Below are 21,157 nucleotides of genomic sequence, written 5' to 3'. Positions count from 1 at the left end.
CCATGATGAACTAGATTGTTCAGTGCATGCAAAGAGAGCCTGCTCAAAAACTGATCTGAATGACAGAAAATGTAGAAGCATTTCACAAAAAACTAGTGGAGAATGTTCTACAGCCTAGAGTTGTAAAAGCTAAAGGTTTCAGCACATGTTAATAGTTTTCTTATAAATAAAAGTTATTTGTAAATATTCAGGTGTACAGATATTAATATAGAGCAGTGTATATACACAGATAGATGCTTTTTCTTATATCAACATTATTTGAAATAATGTTGATATCTAACTTTATTTGAAACTGTATACAATACTCAAGAGATGTGGTCTTACAAAGGCTTTATATGTTATCCCTTTGTCCCTGATAGTATGTCAGCAACTGTTGGGAGAACTTTATGTCAAATTGCAAAAGCAAAATTACTCGCAGTAAATTTTTTTTCCCCTATCAACTGCCTTCAGTTCACAGACAGTGAAAGTAAATAAAAAATTGGGATTACTATAACCTTGCATTAACAAAAAAAATTGTATTTTTAAGTGCTGTTAATTTAGGCCTTATTGACTGAATAATCTATGTGTTGTTGAAGCAGTATACTTTGGTTATCATTTACTTACTAACATTTGTATTATGAGCAAACTCTGACATCAAGCCTGTTGCAACCTCATCATTCCTAGGAATGGTATTCTACAGAAAGCAACTCATTCAAGTATGCAGGACATTAAACACCCAATAAAAAAAAAAAAAAAAAAAAAAAAGAAGAGAGAGAGAGACCATAGTAATCAGTATAAAAATTAAATATTTATTAACACGTTCACTGATTCTTGAATGCAGATATGCAGCTTTGGAGTTTAATCTGCCCTACTTTTAGAACTTTCTTCCATTTTGGCAGAAGAAAAGCCAGATATTTTTGTTAAGCAACTTTCACTGGGGATTGACTAATAGAATCATAGTCAGAAGAAAGCCCAAAAATTTTTCTGCCATTTCCAAACCAGCTTGATTGAATCTTAAGTTGACAATATGCTTGGAAAAGCCAGCAGCAAAAGTGAAAAATTGCAAAATTGAATATACAGTAGACTTTCAGAATAAGGGCACCTTCGAGGATTCAAGATGCTGTTATTTTGATTTTTCTACTAATCTAGAAAGTTCTATTTTTAATATTTAATGCAGAAATAATGAAGCTAAATAAAAATGAAAATTTATTAACTACACATAAAAAACAAACATGTTGACGATCCAATATTATATTCTGCCATTAATACACTCCTGCTTACGCCATGTATATTTTCTTTATTATGTCAAGTTAGTCTGCATAGATAGCACAGTGGTATCGCCACTGTCCTCCCCAGATCGGGGGGAAAAAGTCCAGGTTCAAATCCCATCGATGATGCGAGGAACTTTTATGGGCTTTTTTTTTTTTTTTTTTTTCACTCTGTGGCTGAGTTAGTTGGTCTCAGGCATACATAGTAAGGTCCCCCCCACCAGAAACTGGGTTATTTCATTCAGCAAAACAGGCAAATCCACCAGAGAACACACACAATACACATGGGTATATGAATTAACTTTCTGGGTGTGATAATGTAATAGTTTGGATTATAACAAGTTTGTCACTAAGCTTTAATGTTGTTCTTCTTTTCTTCTCTGTATGAGGTTTATTAACTTTAGGAGCCACAGTGAGGGGGTTTTTAATTTAAAATAAAGGTAGAACAGCAGTATAATTCAAGATATCAGTAAAGAATTCACTTTCAAAATGGCAAAAGTAACCAAAGACAGTAATCACACGACTTGCCGCTTTCTTTGTGCACTATATATAAACGTCCAATCTCAAGGTGCCATTAGCTTGAATGTTCAGTTATTTGGGGTGCTGTTATTTCAACAGTCTACTGTAAATGTTTTTTGTAATTATGCTAAGCACATATTACACACGAAATTAAAATGGTCGTGGCAAATAAACTGTTGATAATTTTTACAGCATCCCGTTGTTTGAACATCAATTGTCAAAATCTGATTCATTCAGTATATAGCTTTAATTCTTCATCATCTGCTAAAGACATCTACTGTAAAAAATAACTAAACACAGCAAATTTTGAAAACTAAACTTAAAGTTTTCCATAACAAAACAATCAGTTTGGGTACATTGGCAGTTTCTATGCACCAAGGCACTACTGAAAGCAAAATAATTAATAAATAAACAATAACAAGTTAGACAAAACTAATAAATGAAAGAACACTAAAAGAACAAATTTCACCACATCTCATATTTATAAACAAAAATTGTGTGAAGAGTAGAGTGCATGCCCTCAAAGGAATTGACATGGAAGTGCCCATCAAGCTCTCAGCTGCCCAACTCATTGCCAGATCTCACACTTGTGCACCAGGCAACACAGAGGCAATCACGAAGACAGAATGCACTGGTCCCACAGGAAGTTATTGTTGGTGACTTTATTGTCAGGAAAACAGGAAATATACTGTGCAGAAGGATAGGTGGAATAGGACTAGAATGTCTGTCATGGACAAAAGTAGAGCTAAATCTGAGGGCTTACTTAATGGGTACAGGGCAATGTTGGGAAAAAGTTGCAAGTTGGGAGTACATGTTGAGAGCCTTGTTAGTCAATTTGGTCCTGGAGAGAATGTGCAGGGCTCATAGGGTAGAATTTTTTCCAGCGTGGTCCATGCTTGTTAACAGGAGAGACTTTTTACAGGGATGGGATACACTTAAATAGAAGAGGAGCAAAAATATTTCCCAATGCTATCAAGGCAGGTTAATTAACTGCTAGCTTGGGGGAAACAGACTAATAGATTAACTAGAGCTTCTAACAGAGGTGAAAGTGATTCTTGCACTGCTTCTATTGGAACAGATAGCGGCATTATGAATAAATTTAATGAATATGAAGTACTGATTTATTAAATGCAGATGTTTTAGGGATGTCTGAGACATGAAGTCACCCAGATAGAATTTATGCTGTTGTTGTTATTTGGTTTTTAGGAGCATTAGCAACTAAGGCCATATTGCTCCGGGGATATGCAGTGGTCATTTCCTGACCTTTCCGCATCCTCCGTATTTGGTGGTCACGGGCTTGAACCCTGATCTGATCAATAAGCATGTACTATGTACTGCTGCTCCTGCCCACCTAGCTACGGAAGCGCCAGAAATTATGCTGACTTTGAATATGGGAATACAATGTATTCAGAAAGGACTGACTGGACAGGAGGGGTGGGAAGGTTATGCTCTTAGTTGAGTGTATTAAATCCAAAGCAGTTCATCGTCGATATGGGTGACCATATTGACGATGCACTGAATGTGTTTGGTGTGGCATAAGCAGTGGGAAAACAAAAATGAGAGTAGGAGAGTGTCAGAGGCCTAATGTCTCTGATGAGTACAAGGAACAACTGTACAAAGAAATAGTGGGCCAGTAAATCATAAATGGGGTATTCTAACTTTCCCAATGTAGACTGGAATTTGTGGATTGGTCACTCACACATAAGTAAGTTGTGGATTTCTCGGATGACTATTTTCTACAGCAGCATGTTCAAGAGGCAACAAGCGTAAGAAGCACTCTTGACCAGGTTATCAGCAGTGATTCTTCATGCATTAAGAATCTGCAGGCAAAAGACCCATTGGGTGGCACTGATCACAGTATACTGATGTGGGATTTACTTAAAGACATTACTGTGAAGGGTGAAGAGAAGGGCATTTGCTGTTGTAAAGGGTGATCACAGAGAGCTAAGATAGTTTTTAAATTCTATGCAGTGGGATCAACTGATGATGTTATCAAAAGCAAATTCTAAATGGAAAACATTGAGGGAAATAATCAAAGAAGCCACTAGGCTTTTCATACCAACTAAGAAATACTGTTCACAGCTTAGACCTAAATGGATGTCAGATGAACTGAGGCTTGTGGCAAAGAAGATAAATGCATGGGATGCATATAAATTACATGTGGTACGGAAGCCCATGGTAGATATAAACTAGTCTTAATCAAGTCACAAAGGAGGTTAGGCAAGTTAAGGCAGATTGCAATCTTTGCATTCTTTTCCAAAAGTCTCTTGCAGAGAATAGCAGCAAAGACTTCTTTCTATACACATATTGACAGTAGCAGGAGGGGACTGAATCACATTGGGCTACTTGAGCTCAATGCTTAACTGTTGATTACTCTGCTAGGTTGCAGACAAACTGAATAGGTATTTTGCATATACATTCACACATGAGGAATTCTTTAGGGAAAGGGGATATCAGAAATTTATCAAAGCCTAACAGGGAGCTAAATGACTCTGTGATAACTGAAAGAAAAGTAGAAGAGAACATAAAAAAGGTGATAAAGGAATGGTTGAGTGGAAGAGGCCAGAGAGTGGAGTCCCTCAGGGTTCAGTGCTGGGCCCATTGTTGTTTTCAATATTTATTAATGATATTGATGAAGGTACATTAGGCTTAAAGTCTAATTTTCCAGATGATATAATGGGGGTTAATGACAGTAATCAAGGTAAGCTACTGCAACAAGATCTAAAAAATTAGGTCAACAGGCTGAGAAATGGTAGTTTAAAATTTTAAAATTTACAAATGCAAGGTATTGTGCATATGGGTAGCATTAATCCCAGATTAAAATACCAACTGTGGTGGTACTACACTCAGGGTAGAGGGAAATGAAAAAGACCTAGGGTAATCATGCTGTCAGATATGAAGTTCTCTGAGCAGTGTAGACAGGACTGCTTGTGAAGTTTTGTCAATGATATACAGGCACTTTGCTAGCAAGAATAAGGAGATGATTATCCTTTTGTACAAGGCTATTAAGCCACATCTTGAGTACTGTATACAGATTTGGGGGCCTCACTTTAGGAAAGATGTTGATATGCTGGAACAGATGCAGAGAAGAGCAATGAGATTGGTGAAGGGAACAAGAGTGCTTTTACCAAGGAAGGCCAAATTGTAGCATCTAGAGACTTGGCACCTGCAAGGAAATCCAATTGAGATGTTTAAGGCCTTGAATGAATTAAGTAAGCTCAACATTGATGGCATTCTTTCTCTTGCCGAGACCACTACACATGAGGGGGCATACATTTAAATTGAGGAAGGATTGTAGCAGGAGAGATGTGTGGAAGTTTGTTTTCAGCTGGCAGGTGGTTGATTGCTGGAACAAATTTCCATCTGTTGTTGTGGAAGTGAGTAGTTTTAAGAAATTCAAGGAAGAAGTAGACTTCTTGAAGGGGATGGATGGGTGAGGTGAATTTTTTTGTTTAGCTGATGCTCTATAAGCTTGCTTTCTTTGTTCATTTGCCTCTGCTAATACTAATATAGCTTACTTGGCTTACGATTGTCTCTGACCAGACCACATGGTTCTTTCTCTCAGCCAAATACAGCCTTTGTAAATGTGTTGGCCACGTGCTTTGTTTTTGCATCCTTTAGTTGAAGTGATTTTTTGTGTCGTGCTTTAATCAATATATACAATTTCCATTATAAAAATCACCTCTTAGAGAGATAAATAGCTTAGTTTTATAGCGAAAATTTCAGCTTCCAAGGTCTTAAGAACGAATTACCAAAAAAACAATGTGTTACTGGGTTCATATTACGATATTTTCACGATACATGGTGTCTCTGGAACAGATTAATATCGCAAAGCAGTGGTCCACTGTATAGGTAATGTGGTTTGGTGCATATTACACAAAGAAAATACCAAATACTATTAAGGATTTTTTTAAAAATTTTGTTTGGTATTTGGTTACTAAATCTCTGTATCAGTATGTTTATTGATTTGGTTATTTTATATTCAAGTTCCCTGTCCAGCTGGTACTTTCAGTGGTCCAGGAAGTACAAAGTGTCATTCATGTCCCAAAGGCCAGTATCAAGACCAATATGCAAAACATGTTTGTATTCCTTGCCCAAAAGATCAAACTACTTCTAAAGAAGGATCTAAAAGTAAGACAGACTGTCATTCTAATAAAGGTGAGTATAAAGGGAGGAAATTTTGGTTTTATTTATATGTGAATGAGAATATGCTCTAACCAATTTTTTTTTTTTTTTTAATTTTTTTTTTGGTAGTTGTTGGCGCATCGGCTTCTGTGGCCATAATGCAAGGTTTTCGCAGTACTTTGATCCAAGCCCAAGGTGGGATTCGAACCCGTGACCTTGGGTTGCTAGGCAGGTACTTTACCCACCTGGCTAGCCCGGTCGGCTCTAACCATTATATGTAGCCAACTTGTCTGCTTGGTTATGTAAAAAGATATGTACTTTAATTTTTTAGGATCGATAGTAACCATTTAAGAAAAATGTAACCTAAACACTCATCATAACCTGGATACATGGTACCATACAGAAGATAATTGGTTACTGATGCAGGCATATAAATTAACATACTTCCATCTATACTTTGTATTACCACTGTAGCCAGGAGTTTTAACTTAGCTGTAAACACTTTATTGCAGCTGACATACCAACATGACAATGTTCTGTGTATTTTTTTATGGCAGTTCATGGGGGTCAATCTTAGAATGTGTGTACCCTTGATAATAAAATTAAATACATAGAATCTTTTAGTGTTATCTTAATTTTTTTTTTAAGTTAGAAATCATATCCCCACATTTGCTATCTGCCTACTAGCGAAACCCAGTCATAATACAATAGTTTCAGTTTTACTAATGTACGGTTAATTTTAACATTTCGCTCCAAATTAAAATTTGTAGGAGAATGTTAAAATGGAAAAGGGCATTCTTTCTATTGAACAATCATTTAAGTGTCAACTTTAATGATCATTCAACAGAAACATGGAACATGATGCTCTTGACACCAAGATTAAGCTATGAAATTTATATAGTATCATTTGCAAGAAATGGTACTATGTAATGGAAAAATCAGGGGGAAAAGGGAACTTCATTTTCCTTTTTCAAAAAACAATATGAAATATTTTATTATAATATAATATATTCAATTTTATGTCAGATCTTTTCACAATATAGATCTGATATAAATTCACAATATAGATCTTTTATAAATTTGAATTCAGCATATATGTAAATAAAGTTACATTTACATATGAAAGTTTTTCCTTTTATTTTGAGGATTATCTATGGTTTTGATCATCTGGGAAAATTTAATTTCCAGCCATCCCAGACAATCAGGAGTCAACTGTACCATACTAGCTGTGAATGATGTATTCCATAACCCACTGTCTGAAAAGTATTACATCTCTCATAGATAAAGACAAAGAACAATAATAATAATTTAAAAATCTACATTAGCATGTTAGCACATATTAACATGATATATTTCTCTAAATTTTAAATTTCTCCCCGCCCCTTTTATTTATAAAAAAAAGTTGTTAGAATCTGTAAAGCTATTTTGTAATTACTCTGTAGAACACAAATATATGCAAAAATTATAACCAGGTCCTGACAAATTTGTTGAATATCTAGTTGTCAGCCGGGGAGGGCACACTAAAAAAAGTTTTCTGCAACAGCCATTCTGAAGTAAATTTGAATCACACGATGAGGTGAAAATATTGGAGCATACCTTGCTTGTTAGCATTATATGCAACTTCCCAAAGCAGACAATATCAATCCACCTCATTCTATAATAGGCCGACAACTAAATTCTGTGAAAATTAATTATAAATGATATATTACCATATACCATTAGCAGTGACAAAGTAACACAAATTGAAAATCACAATAGATGACAAACTACCAGGTAACTGTCTAAGTTATGAACATCCAACTTACTATCATCATGCTTGCAAACCAAGCTCCACAATGTCAGTATAACACTTCCATGAATGAAGAATCTTTGAATATTTATATGAATGAATGGGCTATTATTCTCTTCCATCTGTACTAAGAGTCCATCATACTTTATATTTGTTGAAATAATGCCAATCCTTACAAGGTACAGATCAGGTCTGTCTAGAAGCTGTGAGGTTGAACTTACAGCTGATAGACAACTTACTTTTCCTCTAATTTTTGCAATCATCTTGGAAGATCACATCCTACCATATTCCATTCAATAACTCCCTTGGATTCCCAATATAATTAGTAGAATTCTCAGGATCCGAAAAGCATTTTTTTTCACACTGACTAACACATTTAACACATGGCCACTGGCAGATTTTGCCTTTGTCATTTTAGTTTATTCTTGGAACTGCAAAAATGTGAAATAATGAGGGGGGAAAAAATAAAATAAAATAAATATCCACAGGTGGGCAGGCATCCCTGCAAGTAAAATAATTTCAGAGACAGATGTAACCACTTTGGGACATTAAAAAAAGAAAAGGTAAAACCTTTTCTTTTGGTCTCAGGAGGCTGTTACCTAATTCTAACACAGTGCCCAATGTTTTAAAATGAAGAAAAGAGAACTCAGCTAGTTTTAATCCTTATAAAATCCATTCCTGCCTTACTTCTTAGACAAAATGATTACTACTCTCACGATTGTCTTCACTCAAATTTCTAGACAAGATAAGCATACCTTTATTGGGGATAATCATGACTGCTAACCTCTTTTGGTATGAGCATATCACAAATAGTGCTTCCTCTTCACACAAAAAAAAAAAAAAAAAATCAAGCTTTTCTTCTAAACTACTGTTGACCATGTAAAAATCAAAATCCTTCCATAAATTCAACTCCATCCAAAAAAAGAGCAGTTAGGTTACGTCGTGACCCCAGTTACAAACTTGCTGCACTTCTTGCAAAAGACATTAAATTTCTGCTGCATGCATTTTCAAAAAAGTTACTGTTCTTCTAAATTAATATTTGTGATCCAATTTACATTTCTTTCTTCCAAATCAATATGAACACATGCATCCGCTAGTCAACATCCATTCAGAGTTCAACTCACCAAACTTTTTCCCCCCCTTATTGAACCTTTCTACTTCTGTTCAATGTTCCTATGTATATATTTCAAGAATATTATAATCTACAGCAGAGGTGGCCAACAAGTCGATCACGGCTTTAATTTCAGTCGATCACATCACGACAAATTTTAAATATATACAAAAAATAGATTAGTCAAAATTAAATATTATTATGCGCCCCACTTGCATATGCTTATTACAAATCCATTGAACCACATGACTACTCTTGTCACCGCGCAGCCACTATGCTTGTCTAGTGAAAATTCATGCAGTTACATTGTGGAGAGTAGTGTGTGTCGAATTCTTATTTGGTTTACTCAATATTAATAACTGGACAATACTTATATGTTAATTTAATACCCTTTGATTTAAAATGAATACTACAGAAAACATTATCATTTTCATCAAGAGTAGGTACTAGAATACTTTTTGTAATGATAAAAGAAAAATGTTGTTCTCTGATTTGCAATGCCTCCGTGGCTTAAAAGTGCTCTTCAAGATCTGCAATTATCTCGAAATAATGAGTAAAAATGTAAGTGAACAATTGCGTGCTCATATGTGTCCTTTTCTTTACAACTGAATGTACAGACAGTGGTACAGCTCAACTGCTTGTTTTTATTCATATGGTTTCGTTAAAAGAAAGAACTAGAGGTCTTAATATATTTAACACATTCAAAACTTTGATTGAAAAAATTAAATTACCACTATTTCAGCTCGTATCAATAACAACAGATGGAGCTAAAGCAATGATGGGGCAACTTAACCGATTCATCCTATTGTGCAATAAGGATGATGAATTCCCAGATTTTTAGAGTTCCCACCGTATCATCCACCAACAAGTATTAGCCAGCAAAAGATTAAATACTAAAAGTGTTATGGACATGGAATTCATGATTTTGAAAGCTATCAGAGGACAATCTCTTCAAAGGAGACTTTTCAAAATGCAACTCGATGAAAATGAACCAGATCTGATATTACACATAGATGTGAGGTGGCTGAGTCTGAGTAAGTTTCTACAGAGATTTTGAAATTTGCTGAGTGAAAAAACTGTTGATCAAAGGAGAGATGATTATCAACAGCTACAAGATATGGAGTGTGTTTTATTTTGGAAAAAAGAAAAATGTGGGCGACACGATTAGTAGTATTTCTGCATACAGATATCAATTTTTGGCAATGGCTAAGGATCTCAAAGAAAAAACATTCTATCATTTTGCAAATATGCAAGATCATTTGCAAAAATATTATTTATTGTTATTATTAGCCATATGGTGCAAGAAAGCCTGAGGCTTATGTTGAGTGTGTGTGCGTGTGTTGAAGAATGATGATATCCCAGAACCTAGGTGTGCCAAGCTCATACTTACCAGATGTGAAATCCTGTTTTTAAATTTAATAGTGAGAAATATGTTTCTGAAATTGAAGTTGTGGATGATTTTGAAACCAGATTCGCTGATTTTAAAACAATTGAAGACATTGTTCAATATATTTTTATCCATTTAATATCAACTAAGATACAAAACAAACTGCAGAAAAAAAATCGCCGAGATTTTTCACATGGAGAAAATATTACTTGAAAATGAAATTATTACATTATGAAACAATATCTTCCTAAAAGCCAGATCATCATCAAAAAAAAAAAAAGAAGACTCTTGGAAATATTTTTGCAGAAAGAAGTATCCAAATATAAAAAAAATGTAGTGAACTTTTAAATTCCTGTTTTGGTTCCACATATCTATGTGAATTGGCCTTTTTGTATTTGAAACTAAGACAAAGAATCGCTGTACTCTTACGGACATGCATACAGAAGATTCTTTACTGTTGGCCTTATCACAGTATATTCCTGATTTTGAAAGCTTGGCAGATGACATGAAAACACAAACTTCACATATATTAAAAATTCTAAATATATGTTAATCTAAAATAAGAATTCTGAATTGTATTTAATTTTAAAATTTATAAACAACAATTTTCAATATGTGTTGATTAACTTTTATAACCATGTGCAATAAAATTCTTGAGATGGTAGATTGCACATGTTTTGAAGAAAAAAAGTAGATCGCATTACAAATTAAGTTGGCCACCCCTGATCTACAGAAATGAGTCCAATATCAACAAATAATTTCTATCAAAGAAAAAATTTAAAAAAAAATGAGCATAAGCACAAATGAATCAGAAAACATGGAAACACTGTTATTGTAATAATAATAATAATAATTGACTACGTCATTAATAAGAATGACTGGGCCATCGTGGGGGCGTGATGGCCCAGTGGTTACGACACAGGACTACCAGCCTGATGTACCTGGATTCGAGTACCGCCTTGGTGGAAGCGAACGTGGCTCCATCACACTGGGAGACCAGTATAATAATAGTAACAAAAATTAATAAATAAATAAAAAACATCGTGAAAGTTGCTCCAAGGGACCTACCTACCCCAAGGTCGGAATGCCAGCTAAGGCAGATTGTGACATCACCCCCGAGAACTACCACTGAACATAAGCCGAAGCTAAACAGGCCCACTTTCCATAGATGGATGATGTCGCAGAGAAATATTAATCATACTGCATCGAGTATGGCGCAGGATAAAGTCACTCGCGTTCAGGCCTTAGGCAGAGGGGTTGGTTTGAAAAATCAGAGACGGTCTCCTGAGAAAGACAGTGGAGCAAGTGCCGCTGTTCCCTGTATGGATACCCCAAGAGAAGGACAAGACCATCCCAGCCCCACTATCTGGGATGGTCTTCCTGCGCAAGTGATCACCCAGGAAGGGAGAAAAACGCCAACGCATGAAGTGGAGCATCGAAATGAATACATACATCATGCAAGCATACTACGAAATATAGAAGCTGGAGACCAATATGACAACTTACAGGGTGAGACTACATACCAAGTGCCTGGAACGATTCCCGGATATTCAGGTCAGCAAAGGATGCAAGGGGCAGTTAACCATAGATGCCGTGGTTATGGAGCAAACCTACAAGAAGCACCGCAACATGTACACAGCCTACACCAATTACCTCAAGGCCTTCGACTCGGTGTCCCATAGCTGGCTAATAGAGGCGCTGAATATCTACAAAGTCAATCCGATAGTGACAAACTTCCTAGGAGAAACGATGATGAAACGAAGTACCACCATTAAGGTTGAAAACATCACAACCAGCCAATTCCCATCAGGAGAGGAATCTTTCAGGGAGATGCCCTGAGCACATTGTGGTTCCGATTAGCACTTAACCTGCTATTCACCACGCTCAACAGTAGCAAGTATGGATATAACCTCAAAGAAGTAAGGAAGAACCTGTACACCCCACCCACCTGATATATATGGATGACATCAAGCTGTATGCGGGAACCAAGAAGTACCCTCAACAACTACTCCAGATCACCGAAGAATTCAGCAATGATATCAGGATGGAATTTGGTCTAGACCAGGGGTCACCAAACTTTTTTCACGACGGGCCAGATAACCAAGAGATTGACGAGCATGGGCCGTATAATCATTTTGTTCAATATGTACAATTCAGTAAATACAACAAAAATGAAGACAACGAATATATTTATTTACCATTACACAAAATATGCAAAAATAAAGGATATATAGAAAAATAAAGATAACAAATATATTTATTTATCAAAAACTTATCAAGGAAAGCGACATTAGGAATAAGATAAGCAGAAAAGATTAATGTGATTTATGGAACTGGCATTTAGCTTTTAAAATATCATCAATGTTTGCTTTTGAATTTCTACACCCAACCAAGAGAATTGCCTTTAAATGTTCATCACTCAGCCCTGGTCATTGAAAGCTGCCGTTGAAACAGTAGTATTTCGTTGATTCACTATTTATTATATTTCCATATAAATAATTACAATATATTTTAGAATTTTGATCATTTGTAGCACAGTGCGGGGTGGGCCGGATGAACAGATTACGCAGGCTGTAGTTTGGTGACCCCTGGTCTAGACAAATGCAAGACTCACAGATTGCAACAGGAAAAATTAGTCAACCAAAACTACCAAGTTGCAGACGGAAAGGCCTACAAATACTTGGGAGTAATTCAGTAGTTACAGCACAAGGAAATTAAGGCGTGTCTGAACAAAAAATACCATCAGCCTGTTGAAAGCAAAGCTGAACGGAGGGAACACAGTTAAAGCCATAAGCACCTATGCAGTCCCTGTGCTAGCATACTCCTTTGGGGGTCATAGATTGGACTAATACCGAGCTGGAGGACATCATGAGAAAGACAAGAACAATGATGACCAAGAGCTGCCAACACCACCACCCGAAATCTGCCGTGGAGAGACTGCCAATTGCCCGGAAAGAAGGAAGGGGCCTGATAGACCTCGTTGGGCAACAGAAGATAGCGATAGTTAACCTGAAGGATTACTTCTAGAAACACACAGCAGCACTCCATAAGGAAGACAAACAAGCGGTATACCTCAACCAACATAAGCGAGGAGTCACCCCTCCAACCATGAGGTACAAACGAAACCAGAAAGATGGGCAGAGAAGACACTAACAATGATCTCCATCAAGATCAAATTTGTTTCCAATGCATCTTCCCCGAGACTGAAGGATTCATGCTTGCTATCCAAGACCAGGTAATCAACACCAGGAACTATAGAAAATACATTGCCAAGGAGCCAGGAGTGTTTGATGACACCTGGCCTCAGAAACGATCCCACACATTACCGCGGGATGCAAGGTGATCACACAGACTGAGTACACTCCTAGACACGACCATGATAATATAAGAAGCTAGCAAGGAAATACCAGTTGATTGAAGAAAGTATACCGTACTACAAGTACGAACCCCAGACAGTAACTAGAGACCCACAAGCTGTACTGGGACTGCGCCATAATAACGGATAGGACAATCCCACACAACAGACTGGATTTGATTTGATCAACCCACAAGCTGTACTGGGACTGCGCCATAATAACGGATAGGACAATCCCACACAACAGACTGGATTTGATTTGATCTGGATTTTACTGGTGCAAAAATGACTGCGCCAAGAAAAGATTAAAATGTCAACAAATATAAATTCTGGTAACCTTTAAAAAGATTATCTTGTCAAATTGTTATATATATATATAAAGGAGTATAAGTTTAAAAGTAAATTATCCAATTTAGATATGCGGGCATATATTAATAGCTTGTAAAAATTTAAAAACTGCTGACACATGGTCGTTGTCTGATAAAATCTGACTGAGTGTATAAGGCCCAGTTGGATGAGTAAAAATGGTAAAATATATATTGCGAACATGGGTAAAATTAACACAATCTATTAAAATATGTTTATTGATAAAATGTCGCAAGACTTGCACATAGGAGGGTCATCTGCCCCCAGCAGAAACGAATGTGTTAGATGACTGTGTCCTATGCGGAGTCAAGCAAGAACAACTTCCTCGCTACGATTCCTGTGCAGACTGGACTGCCATGTTTCTATTACAGGCTTTATCTGGTATAATTTATTTGTTCTCTCTCTATGCCATAGTTCTTGCCATTGGGAATATATCTTGTATATTATTTGCCTGTAGTCTGTATAGCGTACTAACAGACAAAGATTATCAGTGGGAGCTGCTGATTTGGCTGAAGTGTCAGCCAAATCATTTCCCCTTACCCCAATGCAGCTAGGAATCCAGCAGAAGTGGATATCAAACTTGTGTTCATAAAGAGAATGAATCTTCTGCTGAACCCGACAGAGAACTGGATGGGAGTTGTCTCAAAGTTATTAAAGCCTGTAATACACTCAAAGAATCAGAATATATTACTGACCTTTGGCATTGACAAGTTCAAATGTGATCCAGGGCTAACTCTAGAGCATGCAGCTCTGCAGTGTATATGCTGGATTCAGGAAGAATCTGCTGAGATATTATAGTGTCTGGGAAGGCAACAGCAGATCCTACACACGATGCCGACTTCAAGCCGTCTGTGTAAACTGGCAGGAAGTCAGAGTGCTCAGCTCGGTGTGCTGAATAGAGCTGCTGGTAGACAGATGATGAAGTTTCATACTTTACCCATTTCTTAAGGGAAAAGTCGCACGATGGGGTATGAGCATGCCAGGGTGGAAGAGTTTCTTTTGGTGTTTGTGCAACCTTGTCTACCATGATGTTAAACTCTCTTGAGTAGCTCTTGGACATGAATACCAAAAGGTCGGTTGGCAGTCTGACGGGTATTGTACATATTTTCCCAATGTGGCTCAAAAACAAATGTCCACATAGGATGGTCTGGCAGGGATTTCAACTTTAAAGCATAGTTTAAAGACAACTGCTTACATTGAAGCGATAACCGTGATTCGTTTGCTTTGACGTATAAGCTCTAGACAGGAGATGTTCGAAATGTTCCAGTAGCGATACGGATGGCCTGATGGTGGACAGGGTCCAGGCTCCAGAAGGACATTGTCTCTGGCTGAGGAGTATACCTGGGACCCGTAATCCAGTTTGGATCGTACAAGTGCACGATAAATAAGTAGTAATGTGCACCTGCTGCTCCCCAACACGTAGAGAGAGAGCGAAGAATATTTAGCCCCCCTCGTGCACTTTGTACGAAGTTGACAAATATGTTCTAGAAATGTCAACTTTTTATCAAACACAAGTCCCAAGAATTTTGTGTCTGACACTACTGGAATAGCATTTTGTCCGAGCCTTAATTCAGGTTCAGGATAAAGATTATGCTTATGACAAAAGTGTACACAAACGGTCTTCTGCGGCGAGAACCTGAAGCCATTAGCAAGTGCCCAGAAATTAAGACGATTGATGGCTTGTTGTAGTTATCTTTCAATAACCCTCATGTTGCATGACTGACAAAATATGCTAAAGTCATCAACATAGAGGGCGCTGTTTACAGTTGGAGGAAGCTGTTTTGTGATAGAATTTATTTTGATGGCAAAAAGCGTGACACTTAATGCTGATCCTCGTGGTACTCCCTCCTCTTGGCAGAAGGGACGAGAGAGTGAGGATCCCACACGAACTTGGAAAGATCGATTGGCTAAAAAGTTTTTAATAAAAATGGGGAGATGCCCTTCTAAGACCAAGGCTATGCAAATCTTTGAAGAAGCCAAATCTTCAAGTTGTCATAAGCTTTCTCCATGTCAAAAAACACTGACACCAAATGTTCGCATTTTAGGAAAGCATTCCGGATGGATGTTTCCATTCTAATTAAATGATCAAGGGTTGATCTGTTTTTTCGGAAGATGCAATGAATGCTGGAGAGATGATCATTCGATTCTAAATACCACATTAACCATTCTCTTGAGGATTTTGCACAGACAGCTAGTCAGAGCTATAGGACGGTAAGTAGTAAGGAGATTAGGATTCTTTCCTGGCTTCAAAAAGGCAAGCACAAATGCCATGCGCCAGGAATTCAGAAATCGCTCTTTTATATAGATTCTGTTATACAGAACAAGCAGGTGATCCATAGATGTTGGTGAGAGATGTTTAAGCATTTCATAATGGATGCCATCTGGTCCAACAGCACTTGCCTTGGAAAGATAGAGAGCTCTTTAGTTCCTGCAGAGTGAAAGGCACGTTGTAGGGACAAAGGCCTTTTGGTGTGAAATTTAGTACCTGTTTTTTTTTCTTTTATGTTTCAGGACCAGGAACTCTGGGGAAATAGCCCAGAGATGTTTGAAAGTGTTTCCCCAAGAGCATTGGCTATTGCAGTGGGCCCTGCAATAGTGCATCCATTATAGCTTAGGATCGATGAGGGGTGATGTATATTTTCCCTTCATTTTACGGATTTTATCCCAGACTACCTTAGTGTTGGTAGATTGGTTAATAGATGATGTAAAACGGATCCATGATTCCTTTTGACTCTGATGGCGGATGTAGCATGCTCTGGCTCGTGCACGTTTGAAGGCTATCAGATTAACAGTGGTAGGATGTTAGCGGAATATCCCCCAAGCTTTGTTTTGAGCCTTTTTTGCTGCTGTGCATTGTGAATTCCACCATGGTTTGGGAAAAGGTGGAAACCAGGCAGATGTTTTCGGCCAATACCATATTTTCTGTGATGTACGTGACTGCATCATTGATAGGCTCCTGACTGACTGCATTAAAGTCAAAATTTGCCTGGTGTTGGGAGGCATTCCAGTCAGCCTGACCAGTCTCCCACTGTGGTAACCTGAAGGGAAGACACTGTCTCCCGCTGTGTAAGCAGGTTATTACAGGGAAGTGATCACTTCCATATGGGTTCTCCTTCACTTCCCAAGTCAATGAAGGGAGTAGAGAGGGAGCAGATAGAAAGATCAATGGCAGTAAACATATGGGTAGGCATGTGGAAGAATGTGTTGGTTCCCACATTTAGAAGGGAGAGGTCATTGTCATTTAGCATATGCTCTATGACTCGTCCCCTTCCATTATTGCTAGCACTACCCCACAGGGTGTTATGTCCATTAAAATCCCCTAGAAGTAAGAAAGGGGGAGGCAACTGCGTTACAAGATCATTAAGGTCTTCCTGGGAGATGTCAGTCCCAGGTGGCAAATAAATTGAACAGACAGTTAACAGAAATCCCACTGTAAGGCGAATTGCAACAGCCTTTATGCTGGTTGTAAGTAGCAAGGCCTGAACTGGGGTCTGGTTGCCTACAAGGATAGCCACTCCTCCATGAGCAGGACCATCCACAATTCTGTCCTTACAAAAAAATTGTGATGTTATGCATGGTGGGGTCATCATTTGCCTTTAGAAGTCTCCTGCAAGCAAAAGCAAACTGGCTCGTGCTTTTGCAGGAGGGCCTTGATGTCATCAGTATTTCGGCGGAATCCATGACAATTCCTTTGTAGAAATTTAGCCATTATTTGGGCTTGGTGGGTCCATCAGACGACTTCCGAGTTGCTGAGGGCTTAATTTTGTCAGTCTTGGATTTATCTTTTTTGGGGAAGTGTGGACGCTGTCCTGTGTCCATTTCTTACTCAGCAAAGAGTTCCAAGACTGATTCGTCCGGTACCTCCTTATACTCTACATCCATTGTTTCTGGTATTACGGGTGGCTCTTCCGATCTTTTTGACCTTTCTTTACCACTCGGTTTTGGTTTTTTTTTTTTTTTTTTTTTTGGTAGTGGTGGAGCACTAGGAGGTACGGATATAGGAGTGGCAGCTGACTGTTTTTTTTGGGTGGGCTTTTCTGAACTCAATAAATAGCGTGCAATCGGAGTAAACGACTCTCGAGGTGGTACAGTCATCTCCGTTTATGTACCAATAGTGCACTTAGCAGAAACCTTCTGGACGTATGAAGGTTTCCCGTTATTTATTGGTTGGGTACATTTTCTAGCCTCTGGGTAGGAAATATTCAGCTGTTTTTAATTTTTGGATTTCTTTTTCATCCTTCAACTGCTGGCATGCTCTAGAGTTGGCGGAGTGCTTTCCTTGGCAATTGACACAGATCAGTTTTGAGGCTGAACATTCCTTGCTTTTGTGGTCTTTAGCACCACATCGAGCACAGGCAGGGGTTACCACGATGAGCTGTTTGTGAATGGCCGTATTTTTGGCATCTAAAACACCTCAGTGGGTTTGGAATGTAAATCCTCACTGGACAGTTTAGATAGCCTGCCTTAATGGAACTTGGAGGCCGTGGGGGGGGGGGGTGTTGAATGTGAGGATAAGAACTCGGGTAGGGACAAGATTCCCATCCTTTCATATTGATATTCTCTTGACAGCTGTCACTCCTTGGCCTTTCAATTCAGAGCAGACCTCTTCTTCAGAGACACGAAAGTCACACTCTGATATAACACCTCGTGAAGAATTCAGAGTTTTGTGGGGAGTTACTGTGATAGGTATTCCCCCTATGGATGTAGAGTTCAGGATTTTTGGCACTTGTTTTGCGCTGGAAGCTTCGACCAAAAGGTCGCCAGAACGCAGTTGTTTAACGGATTTTGGTAATCCTGCCAACCCTTCTAATACTTTCTGGATAAAGAAGGGTGACATCTTTCCGATTGACTGCTCTCCGGTGGAACGGAGAATGAGGAAGAGTAGAGTCACTGATGGTGGCGTGTCCTCAGTTCTGGCTCTTTTTATGGAGGTGTTTTCCGTGCTATCATTTTGGTTAGGTAGAGGCCTTGTTAGGGCCCCAGAAGAAAGATTATATAAGTTACTCATAGGAGTAAAATAAATTTCAGATGCCCTAAGTACCTCACCTACTATGGAGCCCTATGAGGGGATGCCCACTCGTGAACTAGCAGGTACTGCGTACACGAATGGGATGCCAAGTTCGCTCAGGAGCATACCGTTTCCAATAAGTCTTGATCCCATCCCAGGACCAAAGGGAGGGAGACTTATTGGAACACAGTTGACCTTAGCAGTAAGAACCACACACAGATTGATCCCATTCGGGCCGGTCTGGGATCTCCCGTCTTGTCGAAGCAGGGGCCAAAGTGTTGTATTAAGGTTGGGCCCTTCAACCACCAGGATCTCCCTTTCCAAATTTCCATGGGTCGCGGCACACAGCTGCACACGCCGGATTCCAAAGATGTAACCCTGGAACCAAGGTATGGGCGTTAGATCCCAGTGATGCTAATCTGGAAGACCAGCAGCATCACCAGAAGGTCTCCTCACCACGTACAGGTGCCCACGTCGAGGGGCAACAGACCGGACATAACCGTTGTGGATAAGAAGGAAAAGGCTACCTATCTGATTGACATAGTGGTACCCAACGCTGGCAACCTACAGAAAACACATGGGGAAAAGATCAGGACGTACACGAACCTAAGATAGAAGATCAAAGAGATGTGGCATATGCAACAAGTAACAACCATCCAGATCATCGTGTCAACCACAGATATGGTGCCAAAGACCCTACATAAGCCTAGCAGCAAAAGGTCTCCCAGTGAACACCTACAAGGAACTCCAGAAAGTCGCAATCCTGAACATCTGTAGGATAGTCAGAGTTCCTTGACCAACAGTAACACCAGACATAACAACTACCCTGTGTAAATGGTAGCAATACCCGTCACAAGGTGGAACCCCCAACCAGGGAGAAATAATATAAGAGCAATAATAATAATAAATACAGTGTAGATATGTTTTTCACTATCCTAAATATAAGTACAGCAACTTAATGGGATTTTGGGAAAATAATGATAAATTTGGTAGGTTAATATCTGAAAAACAAATATGAATGAAATTCAGAAGAAAAGAAAACTTTATTCTGAGAAAATATTGGAAAGCTGGAAGGATTGCACTTATTCAGCCACTTTTTAAACACTTATATCCATTAAAAACTTCTTCTGACAATAAACATTTTGCCATACTACTGCTCCAATCTTTTGCATACTGCTGATAGATACTCCTTTGCCATTTTAAAAGCGAATTACCTGGCACTGTTCAGTCTTAATGTAAACTCTGTAACAGAACCAATGGTTTTAAAACTGGCTACCCACAGCTTGATTATGTTGATGGAGGGCACGTTGCAAAAAAAAAGAAATCACAAAAAGTTAATGTTGTTAATGACAGACTTACATTCAAACAAGGACTGTATACACATGAAGCTTGATACCAAATGCTCCAACTCTTCATGATGAAATAATTTCCCTACTATATATATACTGTGCAGGAGAAAAATACCAATGAAATGTATCAACTGTTTCTGAGGGACCCTGTACAATAACTAATTAATCTTATTTGACTTTAATCATTTGTTCAGCACATAGTGCTGGATGTAAATATTACCTATAATTGATAGATAATTGCGGGGAGAGGCATGATTTTTTGTTAAAAACTTAACTAAAGTTAACTGAAGAAATACACTCCTGTGCCACACACAAAGTCATGTTGATTAATGAGATAAAATTTCAATAAACAACTTACACAACCTCAAAGATGATAAAAGAGTATTTTTTCAGTTAACACTACAGTACAATTATTTATAACTGAATATTATATAGCATTTTTCTAATATAACATCTATGTTTTTCTATAACAGCTGGAATAATTGGAGGAATTCAAGAAGGAGTAAATAACTTTATTTCCCTCTTCACTGTATAATATCAGGATTCACATAGTTGAAACATGTTATATCAAAATTAAACCATGTTTTATATATTACTTACAATCAATCATTTAAAATAAACAACTTGAATATTTCTATAATGACTGTTTTCTGAACATATGCATTCACAAAATTATGGTTGTTTCTGTGTGTTACAATTAACTGTGATTTTTAAATAGGTTCTTTGCTATTTTATGAAATATCTGAATGAGTTTGTAAGACATACACATGAAAGGACGTGGTTTCAAAATCTAACAGCTAAGAAAGAGTTGACAATGGCAAAACTTCAAAAAAGATTGCATATGACTGCTAGACGAAATTAACTACTGCTGGTCCACTTTCTTTCTTAATGCATGATAATT

At 38.0% G+C, this 21,157-nt stretch overlaps 1 protein-coding gene across 1 annotated transcript in view; it reads left to right on the top strand.

The window, feature by feature from the left end:
* Positions 1-20,797, top strand: part of LOC150079370 (uncharacterized) — a 65,914-nt gene extending 45,117 nt beyond the window's left edge. The window contains exons 8-9 of the mRNA XM_090383042.1: positions 5,754-5,924; positions 20,730-20,797. Coding sequence (XP_090239168.1) covers positions 5,754-5,924; positions 20,730-20,791 — 233 coding nt within the window. The 3' untranslated portion in view covers positions 20,792-20,797. The remainder of the gene's footprint in view (positions 1-5,753; positions 5,925-20,729) is intronic.
* The last annotated feature ends 360 nt before the right edge of the window (positions 20,798-21,157 follow it).

This window comes from Mastigoproctus giganteus, chromosome 10 (genome assembly GCF_048544385.1).
Source record: "Mastigoproctus giganteus isolate SK-2022 chromosome 10, ASM4854438v1, whole genome shotgun sequence".
In the NCBI taxonomy this organism is placed as follows: Eukaryota; Metazoa; Arthropoda; class Arachnida; order Uropygi; family Thelyphonidae; genus Mastigoproctus; species Mastigoproctus giganteus.
The sequence above is the reverse complement of the archived record's forward strand: the minus strand, read 5'-3'. Positions and strand labels throughout refer to the sequence as shown.